We start from the raw sequence: 16,964 nt of genomic DNA on the forward strand, positions 1-16,964 counted from the left end.
CTAAGACACCCCATCCGATGGACCTTAATGGCTACAGACCTGTAGCATTGACATCACACTTGAAGGTCCTAGAGAGATTGGTTTTCACACATCTCCACCCTCTAGTGAACAAAGCTATGGACTCTTTCCAGTTTGCTTATCACCTGGGCATTGGGGTAGATGACGCCATCATCCACCTTCTTGACAGAGCTCTTTCTCACCTGGAGAAACCAGGGAACACTGTGAGAATAATGTTCTTTGATTTCACAAGTGCTTTTAACCCCATACAGCCTGTGCAACTGAGGAACAAACTGGACCTTGTTGGCGTGGACCCTCACCTGTCCAACTGGATCCTAGAGGACCTCACAAGCCGACCTCAGTATATGAGGCTGTGTGTCAGACCTTGTGATCTGTAATACAGGGCCACCACAATGTACAGTTCTTGCCGCTTTCCTCTTTATACTGTTCACTGCTGACTTTAGGTGTTCACTGCTGACTCATCTAGCTGCTACATAGAAAAGTAGTCCGATGACTCTGCAGGCCTCATCACAGTATAAGGAAAATGTTTGTTTTTGTACCGTGTTAGCCAGTGGGTATGAAATATAATAAACAAAAAACTTGCAAGTCTTCAGTAGGTGATACCTTTTTTGATGGCTAACTCATAATGATGACAGAATATGACGTTTCGAAGCTTCTAGGCTTCTTCTTCAGATATATCTAAAAACACTTTCTGAAGGCTGCATATTTATGTACAACTGGACACATAGGGATAGCATTTCAGGAGGGAGGGGGAAGAGGCTTATTACTAATAAGCCTCTTTCCCTCCTTCCTCCTGAAATCCTATCCCTATGTGTTGTGCTTTTTCTGCCTCTCATTAATTTCAATGGATTTTTCAAGGCGGAATCTGCCTGAAGATAGGTCAAGTTGCTTTTTTTCCCCCCTCTAGCTGAACAAAATCAGCTAGAAGAATAAAACTGCTACTGTATCAAAATCAGCCTCCAAAAAAACTCTGTATGAACATACCCCAACTGTGTTTCAATCAAGGGGCACCATCATCTCTGTTACAACATGGAAACAGTGTTATTTTTTCCTCCTCCTTCTTATTCTCATCCCACTTGAGTAGAACTGGAACCTCAGTTATTGCTGCTGTGAGTGTACCAATTTCCTTCTAATGTCTTTTCTACTTGGTGTGTGTTCCCCTTTTAAGTTTCATCACCTGTTTGTTTCCTGGGTCTTTAAAAGGCCATTCCTGTTTGAACCTGGTTGCTGGCTATTCAGTTTTTGTCCTGTTAGGGCTTCAAGGGGAAGCGTGCGTATATTGTGTCTAAATGAGCGACGCGCTTACGCTGTGTAAAGGGGCCCTTAGTTTGTCTTTTGTCTCTGCACCTTGCTCTGTACCTGTTTAGTTTTGACTATTGCTTTTCTCCTGGACCTGCTTCTGCCTTATACTCTATACCTCGCTGCCATCTTGCTGCCGACCGGGTAGATGACTACTCCACTGCCATTCCTGCTTGAATTTCAGTGTCATCTCTGTTGCCGACCGGATAGACAATCATTCTACTTTATTGCTGCTCTGAGCCCTACTGCTGTCACGCTTGCTCTATTGCAATGGAACTCACCTTATCCTCATCATCTACAAAAGCTCTGGACATGTAAATGGACATACCCTCCGATTCTCTGCCTAGTCTTGTGCTCCTACAGTGAGTAGTCTGAGATTCTGGGTCTGCTGATTTTTGTCATGCACCAACTTAAGGTACACTGCTCAGTTGTTGCTAACTCTGGCCGAAGGAAACTGCAAATACCAACTCCTAGGAGCTCTGGTGAAGACGTCTGGACGCTGGTTTTGTATCAACTCAGGTGTGCAGTATCTCTGGTAGCAGCTTTTGCCATAGTAATTGGTAGTCCTGGTTTTGTGACTTCTTCCTGTAAGCTGAGTATAAACTGCATTTGTACATAGCACTGCCCTTGTTTAAATGAAATGTCTTAAGGTCTTAAAGAGTACCTTTCACCACTTGGGGTACATGCAGTTTTATATACTGCTAGAAAGCCGACAGTGCGTTGAATTCAGTGCACTGTCGGCTTTCTAGCGGTATATAAAACCGCATGTACCCCAAGTGGTGAAAGGTACTCTTTAAGTAAGAAGAGAAAAAACACTTATCTTTCTAAATTCTTTGTCTCACTTCGACCTTCAAAACACACATTGTGCATTCTCTCCTAGGCAAAACTATCTACTTGGCTTAGTGGTTAGCATTGTTGTCTATCAGCAATGGAGTCCTGGGTTCAAAACCAGCCAAGCACAACATATGTGTGGCATTTCTATGTTCTCTACATGGATTTCTTTTACGTACTCTGATTTACTACCACATTACAAAGACAAGTTGATAGGGAATTTTAGATTGTGAGCCCTACTTGAGACAATGAGTGATGACATTGTCCATGGAATAAATAAATACTTCTATGGGGGAATCAGTCTGTACTCATACTGCTGCTGCTATCTCCTAAACTCCAGGGGGACTTCCAGATCCTAAAGAGGGTGGTAGTGTCAACAGAGAACTAACCACTGCCATCTGTAACTAGGGTAAAACTTCAGCTGTAGCAAAGCAACCCCTGTCCATCTGTCCTGTAAACATCTGACTGGGTTTCTCAAATTGTCCCTCCCATTCTTGTCTGGAAAACACCGAAATGCTAACATCTTTGACTGATCTCCTAACACTGGAGAGAGTAATACACAGTCCCAATACAGCTTCTACTCATCTGAGAATGTTGTCTACAAGATTTTGTAGTATGTCTTTGGGAATTTTGTCCATTTATCCCAAAGAGTATTTGAGAGGTTGGACACAAGGGCCGGGCTCACTATTTGCATTCTAGTTCATTCTAAAGGTGTTTGAGATCAGAACTCTGAACCTTTCATGTTTCTCCACATCAAACTTACCAAACCATGCCTTTATGGACTGGGGCACAGTCATGTAGGAACAGAAAAGGGTCTTCTGCCAAATGTTTCCACAAAATTGAAAGTATAACATTGACTAACTCATCCAAGCATACTCCGCCACTCTGTTACAACGTACATTGCAGTGATAAATACACCATTTGGTTCATTGAGATATACATTTTTATTAGGATGTTATTTTATGTGTAGTTATGTGCCTTCTATAAGCAAACATTTTATTCAAGTAATGACTGACTGTAAACATTTTGTTTCCTGTAAGCGGACCAAAATACAACCCGGTTTAGGGAAGTACGAGTGTTGGGAGGGTTAAAATGGCATGTGTTATGATGTGCTACCAATCTCTTTAGTGAGAGAACTGCCTAAAGGGACTCTTTAATACACTCATAGAATTATTTAATTATATCAGTCAAAATCATCTGCTTTGCTATGTAAATTATTGTTATCATTACTGTATTACATCCTACAAATCTTGGTTACTTGTGTGTATTTATCCGACCTAACCACAGTGAACATGTCAGCTATGAAGATGTGCAGATACTGTCTAGGCGCCTAACATCTTACATTACAGAGAACATTGGTCCCTAGATTTTGCTGTGGGAAATGTTTAATTCATAATATTTGTTCTCGGAGTGATCAGACTATTACGACAGAGACGGAGCTGAAAATCCTATAAATGTTTTATGTTGTTTAGTTTTCAGAAAATGAACAAAAATTAGCGGAAGTGTTTAGTTACACCTAAGGGGCAGTTAAAGGTAAAGTTAAAGAGGGGGTCAGTCACAGCAGTGCAGGTATGACCTTTGCCTGTTTGTTACTCTCTATGCCCTCCTATAGGTAACTGGTTTCATTCTTTGTCTTGCTAGTGCACCTGCTGTATGAGACTCCTTGGTGACCTGGGTCCCGAGTGGCTAAGTCCGTCCTGACTTGCAGAGAGCTCTGGTGAAAACATTGAGGGTACCTTAGATTCCACACTCCAAAATATTGTTGGACAAGTGTTAGCAGTTTACATAATTCTAATACCTTTTCCTGGGAGTTGTAACCTGCAACTTCTTACCATACATATCTTTGGGTGTGTGGGCACTGCACTGTTACATGTGGAGGCACTTTTCATGTTATTATATGATTGGAGGCACTGGGCTGCCATTATGTTACATGTGGGGGCACTGTGGGTCTCTAAAATCATGACAGCTGTCGGATACCATCTAAACTCTTCAATTTTCATTTTGATATTCTAGGACATCATTGCAACCATTCAGTGGTATAAGTGCATTCCTGAGCATCATAATGATGAATAAGGTAGAAGAGAAATGATGGCTAGACGCTATGGTGAATTGGGCCAGCTGCACTGTACATCTGCTCCTCTAGTGCCATCAATGGTATTCTAAAACTATAAACAGTATTTTAAAGCATGATGTGAAATACTAAAAGCATATTGCTGCTTCCAACTAGAGGCATAACAAGACTACAGTTTGCTGTCCTAGACTTGTACCTATATACCTGGCCTTTCTGGAACTACCCATGATGTATATCCAGCCGGCACCATGCTTCTAACAGCAATCAATCTGAACATGCTCTTTAAGCTCTTTTGAATGTCCGTTAAAGGCTCTTTTCTCAGAACTTGACGTGGTACGATTCCTCTGTTATTCCACCTGGAAATGTATTGACAGCCTTTCGCTTATCAATGACGCATGTTCCTACACTTTCTTTTATAGTCTAATCAGTGCTGTAAGCCTTAGACAATGCAAGGACACTTTCTATGGACCATATACGCCTTTTGACATGCATATCAAGTTTTTTCTTCATATGTAGTCCCTGGAAAGTTAAGTGACAAGCAATATGCTATTACGACTATCACAAGGGCCGTTAACCACCTTTGCAAGAACTCTGAATTATTTGCACTTAGCATGTATTGCTGTGTAAGTAAGCAAACTTGCCATTCAGGATCTTTGGAAACTTAATAAACATAATAATTCTGGTGTCTTGAAGGGTCCCGTGCTCCAGATTGAAATCCGCATCAGCCAGAACCAGGTTATATTAGAATCTGTTGGACTGAAGCATCTCCGCCTTGGATTGAGCATGATTTTTACACCCACTTTTAAGTGGCAAAAGGCAATAAATTGCAATTTTTGTGGAAAAACATGACATGTGAAAAAAGGATTCTTTCTTCTTGCATTGTTCGCTAGAAAACTGATCTAGAAGGCATGATAATTCAACCTCAATGTGCTCAAATAAAATCCACACATACTAAAGACACGAAGCCCATGCATTGCTATGCTGATCTTTTTTTTATTCATATATGTTACTTTTTCATGTAAACAGGTTTGTAGGCACACGGTAACAAAAGCTCTATAGCAACAAACACAATCAAACAAAGTTTCACTCCATTTCACATTGGCTTCGGTTGCAGACTGTGTAATTTTAAGGCAAACTGAGAAATAACAGGTGGCAAGAGGGTAACATTTTGGAAGTTGGTGACTGATAGCTTAAAAAGGACCAATGAGTAATACAGTTTGCCCCAGTGATGTCTGTTAATGCCCTACTATGCATCGTGCAGGGGTAGTTATTGATGTATAAGATAATGCTACAGGGCATGATGGGTTTAATAATTATGTAATAATCACTTAGCTTTATTGGTGTTCTCAAGTCATACAATTATAAAAGTCCTGATGGTATCAGTAGATAAATGGCTGGACACTAGATATCAAACGTTTTATATATAGTATATATGACAAAGGAATACAATACACAATCCTGTGCAATCTATTTACAATTCACAGATCCTCATACACTGTAATACAGAATAATGATGTATGAGTTATTAGTCCAATGAAGATGGTAATGCAAGGAGAGAGCACAGCTTGTAACACGTCAGGGAACTTCTCAATCTCCAGCATGCCATGTAGCAAGTGTGACTTCAAGTACTGTCCCTTCAACTTCGGAATCGGGATTTATAAGTACATTATTCTTCTGAATTGAGGTGAATGAATATCTGTAAACTGTAAATCAAAGGAATGTGTATTACACTCCTACGTGATAGATATGATGTATGATCAACTATGAGCAATCAATCACTTGTATCCTGCCATTTATCTACTGATAATTCTGCATCAAAGCGGAGTGATAGATCCCCTGGCTGGATGGATCCTCAAGGTGGCTGGAATTAGTTGGTTCACTGTTTTTGTTTATTGTGACAAGTACTCTTCCACAGTCTTTCTAAAGTATTTGCCCCCTGCTGGATAAAACTGGAGCGTTCATGCCAATTCATCACCAGGAACTTTAACAATCTGAAAATATTCAATTCTAATAGTGACTGAGTTGATGTGACTTGTATGCTAAAGGTGTATAGATGGGACCTCTGGGTAATTCTGTTGTGTATACACCCAGTAGTCTACAGTATCTAATAGTTTCAAGAAAAATTTTAACTAGAGGATAAAGGCACTACAGACTTCACATATGCACTCCCAAGATAAGGAGGTTATGCTGGTATAAAGGAGGTAAAAAATACACTGAGGTCACATGTTCCCGAAACGGAGTGCTTTGGGCTGTTGCGGAAATACAGCAGATGTTTTAAAACTTGCTGTGTTTTACGGCAAAGTGAATGAGATTTTGTGTAATCTCATCCACACACTGTGGGGAAAAAAAACGCAGACATGTTGCGTTTTCGTTAGTATAAACGATACTTTTTTTTTTTTAGTGGGCTGCAGCAAAAAAGTGCTGCTGTAAAAAGCGCGGTGGCATTACAGTGACTGTAAAACTCTGTGGGCAAACCATGGTATTTACACCACGTGAAGCTTCGGCCTTATACGGGGTGGGGAAGTTAAAAATGGAGCAGAAAAGCATGCATTTTATGTTTTCCCTGCTATGTTTCTGCAACGTATTGCCTTAGACATAATCTTTAGTTTGCAAATAAAGATCAACTAGAGATATAGCAGGGCTAGATACGCATCAGGCTTACCTACTGAGATCGTTTCTAAGTCATAGATAATCTTGCAGGATGCAGGAAACTGTTCATAACACATCATATAATAAAGGAGCTCAGCTGTATACTGCACACTCAGCTCAACGATATGTGCATGTGTTGATATACAACCAAGGTTGCTCTTTTTTTGGTATTTTTTGGTATTTTTATTTTTTTTTTGTCTGCTACTGCTCTTGGAAAACCGTAATAAGTAATGACTCTTCTAATGTTGGATCTAACATCTGTGACCTCCATAACTACTACATACACTGCACTGGTGGTTCCAATGAACATATAATATACCGTCTTTAGGTCTGATAAGATAGAAAGACAACAGAGGAGGTCAAAATGTGCAAATTCCCAGCACTGGCATCTTCCATAAATGATTTTAAGTGTAATTCTCTCTGAAAGTGTTGAATGTGGATAGGTAGAAGTTACCAGGTGATAAATGGCTTGAGAGCTAAAAACTAAAATCCAGGTATACAAGCAGTATGTAACTATAGAAAGCGCTATGGGAGCACTTGTACTCAGGCCCCAATGTCTGAGAGGGCCCAAAGTCCCCCTGCCACATAAGTAGACACTAGTATTTTGAATGCCACGTGGTAGGTAGAAGGCGCTGCTACACATTAGGCTTTGGGAACCAGGAACTTCAAGTTAAGCTTCTGGTTCCAAGGTTTTACCAAGGTAATGGAATATACTGCTTATATATAATATATAAGGTTATCAGTAATGAAACCTTTATAATAAACAAGGTTATTTACGTAAAAGGACCTTCTGGAAAAATTCTGACCAACAATGCACGTTGAGACGAGGAATGAGAGCGTTTTATTCCTTTCATACTTCTTATCAGCACACAGCCAATTCAGAGACAATACTGGTTTCTAGGGGTATGCTACCTAACTACAGACAGATATGCTGTGGCCTGGAGGAACAATCCTAGCAACCAGTTCTTCTAAAATCATTCAGACGTTCAGCTTAATACAGAATGGAGACTGAGCTTCTTGTCAAGGGTTCTTGACAGAATTGCACGATTTTTGTAAAATACATGTACAGTAGGTGCACAACCTCCCGCAGATATATAATACAGGAAAACAAACAAAGGATGCAATGTGGAAGAAATTAAAGGGTTTTTCCAGGCTAAAAATATTGACAAACTATCCTAAGTATAGATCATCAATATCAGATAGGTGGAGGTACAACACCTACTGGTCCTACTCAACACCCCATCTATCATCTGTTCTTAACAGCTAATACACAGAGAATGGAGCAGGAAACGGACAGCTCTGTACACTGTGCAGAGGCTAGACCAGAATATTGCAGATCAGCTCCCATTCACGTTAATGGGAGCTGAAATGCTGTGAATGAGTTAAGCCACTACAAAGACAACAGAGCTGTCTGCTTCCTCCTTTGTTCTCTTTAGATCAGCTGCTGAGAACAGCTGATGGATGGAGGTGCTGGGTATCGTCCCACTGCCGATCTGATATTGATGATTCTTTGGATATCTCGCCAATATTAAAGCCTGGAAAATCCTTTAAAGAATAACACAATTCAGACCCCTATCTTGTTTATGGCAGCCACTTATGCAAAGAAAGTGCATTCATCATCATTTTTGGCATCATGTCAACTATATTCCAGTGCTGCTATACAGCAATTTGGGTAAAATCCACTATTAATAGATGTCTATAAACTTTATACACTAGATGCAGCCATCATGCTGGCTTAAAAAAATGGGAGTATGAACTATGGCCAAGAAAAACAGTCACTTACTATTCAGAATTCACATTTTACCTTTCAAATAGAATATAGAAACTTAGGGAGGCTTGAAGATATTCAAATTAGTAGTGGTCTGACACATGGGACCTTCGCCGATCAGATGTTCTCATACATAGAGAACAGAGACGAGAGCAGATAGCAGATAGTGACGGGAACGGTGACTGAAAAACTCACAACAGTCACTACATGGACAACAGAGCTATCTGCTTCTAGCTCTGTTCTCTGTATAGTAGCTCTGCTGAGAACAGCTGATCAGCGGGGGTCCTCAGTGTCTGACCTCCCCCCCCTGATCTAATACTGACAATTTATGATAAGGGCACATCAACATCATTTGAATGGAAAACCCCTTTGAAGACTGAAAATTCAAGTTTAAATACAATCACCCCAATATCCTACTTTAAGGTTATTATTTTCACAGGAGAAAAGGAAACTTCAATAAGGGGTTGTTCATGGGAGCATTAGCTGTTTTTGTGCCTGCCTGTGACATGGAGGGAACACCATTTATTTTCGTTCTGGAGTTAATAATTATTTTAGATTACGTGAATCCATTGTATTTAGTTAGGTGACCACAATATCATGTGACAGTCAAACCCAGGAACAGCTAAATTTGCAGGATGCCTACCACATCTCATATCTCAGCTTCTTCAATAGTAGGTATTCAGGATTACTGTACTCTCCTATGGATTCTCTGGTTTTACTTGAATAGTCCTTTAAATATGTGTTGCCAACAACTGAGAATTTCTGACAGTTTTCACATTAGCTTTCTTCAATTACCCAACAAAACAACTATTGGAAATACTGACACTTAGTAACAGATAAAGTTACCGCAAAAGGAATGTCTGTGATTTCAATTAGGTTGATATATCTCAGATGTGAATATTCATCAGCCTTCTCTTATAGTTACACATAACACATTAAAATAATACAGAATTTACATCAAATAAGGGAACATTCCAAGAAAAAACATATAGAATGAAGTATGGCCATAGCAGGGACTGAAGGACAATACAAGACTCAGGGTTTAAAACCATACCAAAGACTGAGGTTATGCTCCACTCCCTGAGACCTGCACTAAGCATAACACTGTATCACACATATTATAACACCTTTAAAAACGCAAGAGAATCAACCTTTCAGAAATCCAAATTATCCAATAAATCCAGGGTCACAGAATTTTTTTAATGTTTTACACCACAAGATGACCGAAGACAAGTGTGACTATGCAATGAAACCTAAACCAAAGGTTGTAAAATCATCAGTAAATACTGTATTTATGTCCACGAGTCATCGTCTTGTGTAAAATTGTTAAATATTAGCTTTTTTTCAAAAATGGCTGTCACTCCAAAGTGTTTGTCACTCTACTGGTTGCCATACAAGTGGACACATTTGTGTTCAGGAGTAAGGACCCAGTGGGAACCATGTACAGAAGAAAGAAGACCATAGCAAACTGAGTCCCCTAGTATGGTTCAGGATTTTGCCATGTAGCGTACAAGGAAACAAGAGTCCTGCATTGGTTCTTGCAAAAAAGTTGGACCAACCAGTATTGGTTCCTTCTCCAGTCACGTCCTGCCTGTATGTTACTCATACCCTTATAATGGGAGCTAAAATGGCAACTATATACTGCACAAATACAGTATATAAAGCTGTAGATTGCTAGTGGCAAATATTGTTGAGGTATTTTTGCTCAGGAAAGAATATAAACTACTATAAAAGTGGCTTGAAGTGTCTTAGACATCATATCTAGACATCAACAGTTAAGAATGCCTTGTACTTTAGGCCTTGTCTTTCTGAAAGGAGTGTGATGAAGGTTTGACTACTTACTTGTCTATGTTAAGAAATGACATAAGGCTCTTTTTACGGGAATACCCCACATGGCACTTTCTTGACTCCTGGGCCTTTCCAGGGTTAACCCGCTGTGGTATAAAGATGGTGTGGATGACTGTATGGCACAACACTGAAACATAATAATACTGAAAAAGGGTTGGCACTTAAGTTGAGGTGGCAGTCTGGCCCACTGGCAGCATTTAGTCATTGGACCTGGCATGGGAATCTGAGGCAACCTTTAATTCAACAAGAACTGGATAAACCAGCACTGTATCGCCTGGGTGGTCCTCATTTAATAACTAAGGTCTTAAATCTAGTAGCAAAGAGATGGAGGGTCCATATATAAATTTATCACATTTTTCCTGCATCTTAAAACTGTATCACAGGCCTAGTACACACACTGCTACATTTACTAAAGGCTGCCAAGTAGGCACTTACTGCCACAATATACACAACGGTTTATACAGTAGCTCAGCTCACTGCAGACAAATACAACACACAGTGTACTACAGCAAGTTTGTTCACTGATGCACAGAAGAGAGTGCTTTCTGTCTTCGAGTCTTTCCTCAGTCACAAGCTCTATCACTGGATGAAGGGCATCCTTTCCTTATTTTCAGTGTCTCCCTCGTGGTCCTCCTCTTCCTCTCCAGCCTCACTGGTTTCTGTACTGTCGTTGGCCATCTACAAACACAATCAGAGGTTTGGTGAGCGGAAGCGGTAGAAACCATCGGTAATCACTGTCCATACATGTGTGTGTGTATATAAATTTTAGAGATTTTTTTTATGCCTCTTGAACTATAAGGGCCCCTTCACACGGAGTTTATGCTCCGCTCATTCAAACGCGTATACACGAGCGCTTCAAAACACATCCCATTCACTTCAATGGGAGCGCGCATAAAGCCAGCTTTACACGCGCTCCCATTGAAGTGAATGGGATGTGTTTTGAAGTGCTTGTGTATACGTGTCTGAATGAGCAGAGTGTAAACTCCGTGTGAAGGGGCCCTAAGACAGAGATGCAAACCTGGGAAAGTCCTTTAGGGGGCATTCACACAGAGTAACGCCGGGCATGTATCACAGCTGTACACACCGGTGTTACGGCAGACTGCCGAACACTTCCCATTCACTTCAATGGGAGCGCTCGTAACAGCGGCGTTTACGAGAGCTCCCATTGAAGTGAATGGGAAGTGTTCGGCAGTCTGCTGTAATGTCGGCGTGTACGGCTATGATACACACCCGGCGTTACTCTGTGTGAATGCCCCCTTATAGTGTGATTTTCGAATGGCAGATCATAGAAAAAGAGAGAGTGGTCTTTAGAATGCATATGGCTTTTATAAAAGGGCACCATTAAGTATATTCAGACGCCATGTAATAATATCAGACCACAGAGTCCAACTGCACAATTTTTATGTATGCTATTTAGCAATCACAATAAACATTGTGTTGATTTTATCATACCAAATATATTTGTTACTTAAGGGGCGTTCACACTTGCGCTCCGTGTCATTCCGTCCTAAACCCCGGAATTACACAGAGAATGCTGCCTTACAATGTTTTACAACGGTCATTTAATGAACAATATTACTAAAATATTTTATTGTAATTGACCTTCCTATATTAAAATTGTATTAATTTTCAAAAGATACATTTCATATTTAAATGGTGCCTAAGTTTTCATGGAAAGTTGAAATATTTGTAGGGTGTTGCTGGGTGGCCTGTTCTATGGCTATATAAGCCTTCATACATTGTGTACTATCAGTTTTTCTATCTCCATTATAACTGTAGCACATTTTACATTTCTCAGTGAGAAAGGGGGTGTGTACAATAAGGAGCAGTCTGACCCCTCCTCTAACCATTACTAATACTACTGGTTTCTTTATATGCCATTTTAACAGAAACAGAACAATAGTAAACAAATAGCTGAGAAAACCCAAGTGGCCATGACATAGGAGATCCTGGAATACTGGACTGCAAATACAGGACAATTGCATGCAGGCAAACAGCTAAAACACAGGAAAAAAAAACAGTCAGGAAAGCTGTTTGCTGTCTGTTAATGATATTCCATCTCTAATCACCCAAACAGCCGTAAGTAGATACAAATACATAAAAGACTTTTCTTACATTGTAAGATATGAGATTTGCAGAACGTTCAGTCCTTTCACAGAGCAAGCAGTTTAAAGATGTGCTGTAGGGAGAATAAACCCCTCCCTTCTCCATTAATTGTGCGAAGACAGAACAGATCTCCCCCTTATCTACTGTATCTATGGATAGACCTTGGCTAGCAACAGGGAGTGAACTGCAAATTAGCTAGAAAGAAGACACCTAGTGGCAGGAACATTAGAGAGTTTTTCAAGGCGAAAGCGACCAAATTATTAAAGTGCATTACATTTTTGTCCATAATCACATGCTCTATGAAATGAGACTTGTGTGAAAATTTATCTTCCATCATTTTTGTTTACTTATGTAATGAAAAATAAAGTCCTGAATGTGAAATTTGCGCCTGGTATCGTCCTCTTGCAAACAGTTTAGAAATAAAAACAAAAATGGTTTGGTACAAAAAGGATTCCAAATAGTTACATAGCAGATACCCAAATCTGTCTCTTTAGACAGATAGTCAGTGGGAGTCTGTCAAGAAAACAGACCGTTTATGTCAGTTTGCGGTCAGTTTTTTCAGTTTGTGTCTGTTTTTGTCCAATCAGTTTATTTTCCTTCTTCATTCTGATCATGTGCAGCGGGAAAATGGATTGTAAAATGGACACAAACAGCTGACTATCCATTGTAATCCACCTTCTATAGACCTCAGTTGTGTATCCTTATTTCTTTGTACGGACACAAAGTCCTGCAAATCTGACTTTGGTCTCCATTCAAAAGAACAGATAAACTGCGCAAAGGCTTAAAACGTACACCTGCGGATTGTTTTAAAACCCCATCGAAGTGAATGGGTTTTTAAACAAACCGTTTCCAAACACCTTCTGTATATCAGAACATCAGACTATAACTCTGCTCAAATGTTGTATAAATAAAGCTTTACAGGTTGGTTTTGGACAAGGAAGTTATTCAACTTCTTTTAGGGAACAGGAGAGACTATATCATGTCTGGTGTGACCATTTCAGAGAATGATTGGAGTGTGTGAGAGCCAGAAAGCTGAGTTGCTGGAAGATGGGAAACGTATTTGCCCCACCAGTGGACGCGTGTAATAAGAACTGGTTCCCTGATGGTTTGGTCAAAGGCCAAAGAAATGCACAACAGCCAAGTGGGCTAAAGCTGAAGGATCAAGGGAGAAATGTCTACAGCTGACCAAACCAGTGAAGATTGAATCATAATGAGAATCTGTAGTGAACCCTCCCACTGCAAGGTGTAAGAGGTAGATGTGTTACCAAGTGTTTCAAAGTGACTGGATGGTAAAAAGAACTATAATAATTGGGATAGCTTTATAATGTTGCTGCTGTTCTAGGTTAAGCTAGCGGTTAGGAGCCTTGGAGAAAGACTGCATTGATAACACTGTAGTGCGGGACTGCTTTCCAGCTTAGAAATGCAAGGCTTAGCCACGTGCACATCTGTTTGCCAGCTGTGGTGGATTATAAGGAGGAATTCCTTGAGAAAGGGTGTACTAGCATTACAACAACCCTTAGAGGCACCAAGACAATTGAAAATAAGAGTCTGGTGTAACTCTATGAAATATACCTAGACGTGTTGGGCTGTGGTGGAATGTAGCCTCCTTTATACTCACCACAGCATAGTTGGGGAAGGTAAGAGCCATCAGTGTTTTTGGACACAACCTGACTTTCTGGATAATAAGCAGTGTGATAAAGTATCCTCTAGACTCCAGCCAAGAAACTGTTTACTTGTTTCAAGAGCAAATTTTCCAACAATTGTGAGTGCAACCACTAAGCATCATGGACCGCTTAAAGGAACAGTAACTGCTAAGTATGTTGTGCCTCAGTAAGAAAAATTAATCTGTTCTACACAAGAGTCTGCTACATTCGAGCCCATTACACAGTCAATATCAGTCCCTTATGTTTCTATGGCTTCCTTTTGGTACATTTACTTTCTGATGATTGGCTTCCTTTGAAATTGTCTTGACTATGAACCAGGGTGTCAAGATTGAGACGCATAGCATACATGAGGGAGATCTTTTAAGGTTCTCCTACTCTTTCTAAACTAAAAGGTCCACATGCTGTCTTTATCTGTCCCATTTTCAGATAATTACTCCCTTTGCTGGATCATATAATATCATATATTTGTAGTGTTTAAAGAGCATTGATGTTAAAGAGGATGAAGCAGACCATATGCGGTGTATGAACCACGCCAAGAGAGCCTTCAAGGTCTTGACACTAAATGGACCCCTGGTAATAAGGCTGGTAGCATACTGAATAATAGTACAGTGTCTACGGTTCCAGATGGTGGGCACAGCACAGTGACAGTACATCAACCACGCGCACACATGTCCTGGAATATTTTTAGGAACAGACACCCGGAGGATAATTGGTAAAATCTTGCTTTGTTTGCATACTGTAACAGCATGTGGTAATATCACACTCCACATCAACAGTGTCAGCCTGTATTAACTCAAGGGCTCCAAAAAGAGATTTATTCTGTTAACAGTGCGCAGACAAAAGATGTTTGTGGTCTGTAATATTTGGCTCTTGGCGCACTGGAGGAGGCAGGAGCAAGTATTTAATTCACATCAGATGCTTTACCAGCCACAGGCTAATAGCGCTCAGGAGGTTTTTCATATAGACTAATCCACATTGGAGCAAAGAAGAGAAAGTAATGAAATACTGACTAGTGGTTATGTAGCACATCTTCATAAAAACTGAGAAAAAGACATGCAAATATAAATTATATATTTCTCATCACTTTGGAATAAAGATAATGAGTGAGAAAAACTAACCAAAGTCTGCCCACAGAGATTGAAACACCGAGTTCTATAGACCATGAATGGCAAATACATCTAAAGTTAAAATCCCAAATAAAACTGGGTAACAAAATCTATTGCTCAATGGCTGTTTTCAGTTTTTGCTATAGGCAGCTAGGACAGTTTATTCGGTTAGACAGTTGTGATCAATCTGGCGTATGTGATATACCTAATGGCAATGCATGGGCACAAAGATTCTCTTTGTTGTTCATTGAATCCCTATGTATTGCACCACCTGGACCTTTTCTACTATGACTCAATGTGCAATGTTTGACTGGATAGATTATTTAACATTATATACATTCATAAAGTCAGTACCAACACCAACAGGGCCTACCTTGCCCCAGTATCACATACAGTGTGATTCTAGTGAATCCCATCCACACATTACAGAAAAATATGAGTTGCAGAAATGCTGCTATCTCCAAAATCATTGCCTTTTTGGAAATCGCACCATGTCAATTATACCTACGAAAACGTTGGTGGTTTCCCTATCGGTAAAACTGAATCAAATAGTCCGCACAGGAAAACTTTCTGTAAAAAACATTGCGGGATAAACCACAATGCATTTCTGCCATGTTTTTCCTGCAGTGCTTTTTCGCTGCAGCCCAATACGTGGGACGTTAGCTTTAAGGTCAAAGGCTCAGACAGCTGATGTATGTCCCACCAATGACCTGATTGTTCAGATTCACTGTTAATATCCACAAGTCCTCCAGGAAACCAGTGCATGTTTCATACATATTGAAGCAAGTAACCTGCAAAATGAGGTAAATAAAGATATTGTAATATTTACCAGAGGGGTTGGAGCCTTTTCCACGTCTAAAATCAGCTTTCCAATGTTACCTCTGTCGTGGATTCTCTGCATTGCTTCTTTCACCTGGAATCCCGAAAGAAGAAATGTTTATCCAAAGAACACATTCATGTACCATTGACCTTCTGACATGTGCAAATGGCACTAAGCCTAGATGGTGAAAGGCTAATGTCTATTGGTAATAATGCTATTATGAGAATAACTAGCTGGTACCCGCGACTTCGTCTGCGGTGATTGTAGAAGTGGGTATATACAGGCGTGGTAAGGTTTTTGTACTGTGTATAAGGTATGGGATATGAAATGTAAGTTTGTATCTTGTTTTTGCTGTAATTCAGAGAATACGTGAGACTTTTGTGTTGAAGTTAATTTGTATTTGAGCTGCTATACGGTGTTGTGAGAAACTTTACATAGTGACTTTGGGACAGAAGTATTTGAAGTTAACCCTTTCCCGCCGATGGCATTTTTTGATTTTCATTTTTCGTTTTTGACTCCCCTCCTTCTAAACCCCATAACTTTTTTATTTCTCCGCTCCCAGAGCCATATGAGGTCTTAATTTTTTCCTGGGACAAATTTTTCTTCATGAAACCGCCATTAATTATTCCATATAATGTACTGGGAAGCAGGGAAAAAATTCAGAATGGGGTGGATTTCAAGAAAAAATGCATTTCTGCGACTTTCTTACGGGCTTTGGTTTTACGGCGTTCACTGTGCAACCAAAATGACATGTCCCCTGTATTCTGTGTTTAGTTACGATTCC

The 16,964-nt window shown here is 40.0% G+C and overlaps 1 protein-coding gene across 1 annotated transcript in view; it reads right to left on the bottom strand.

The window, feature by feature from the left end:
- Window positions 1–10,300: 10,300 nt before the first annotated feature.
- Window positions 10,301–16,964, bottom strand: part of VAT1L (vesicle amine transport 1 like) — a 47,443-nt gene continuing 40,779 nt past the window's right edge. Inside the window, exons 8-9 of the mRNA XM_075281921.1 lie at window positions 16,190–16,273; window positions 10,301–11,162 (exon numbers count right to left, since the gene is read on the bottom strand). Coding sequence (XP_075138022.1) covers window positions 11,064–11,162; window positions 16,190–16,273 — 183 coding nt within the window. The 3' untranslated portion in view covers window positions 10,301–11,063. The remainder of the gene's footprint in view (window positions 11,163–16,189; window positions 16,274–16,964) is intronic.

Source organism: Leptodactylus fuscus, chromosome 7, assembly GCF_031893055.1.
Source record: "Leptodactylus fuscus isolate aLepFus1 chromosome 7, aLepFus1.hap2, whole genome shotgun sequence".
NCBI classification, from domain to species: domain Eukaryota; kingdom Metazoa; phylum Chordata; class Amphibia; order Anura; family Leptodactylidae; genus Leptodactylus; species Leptodactylus fuscus.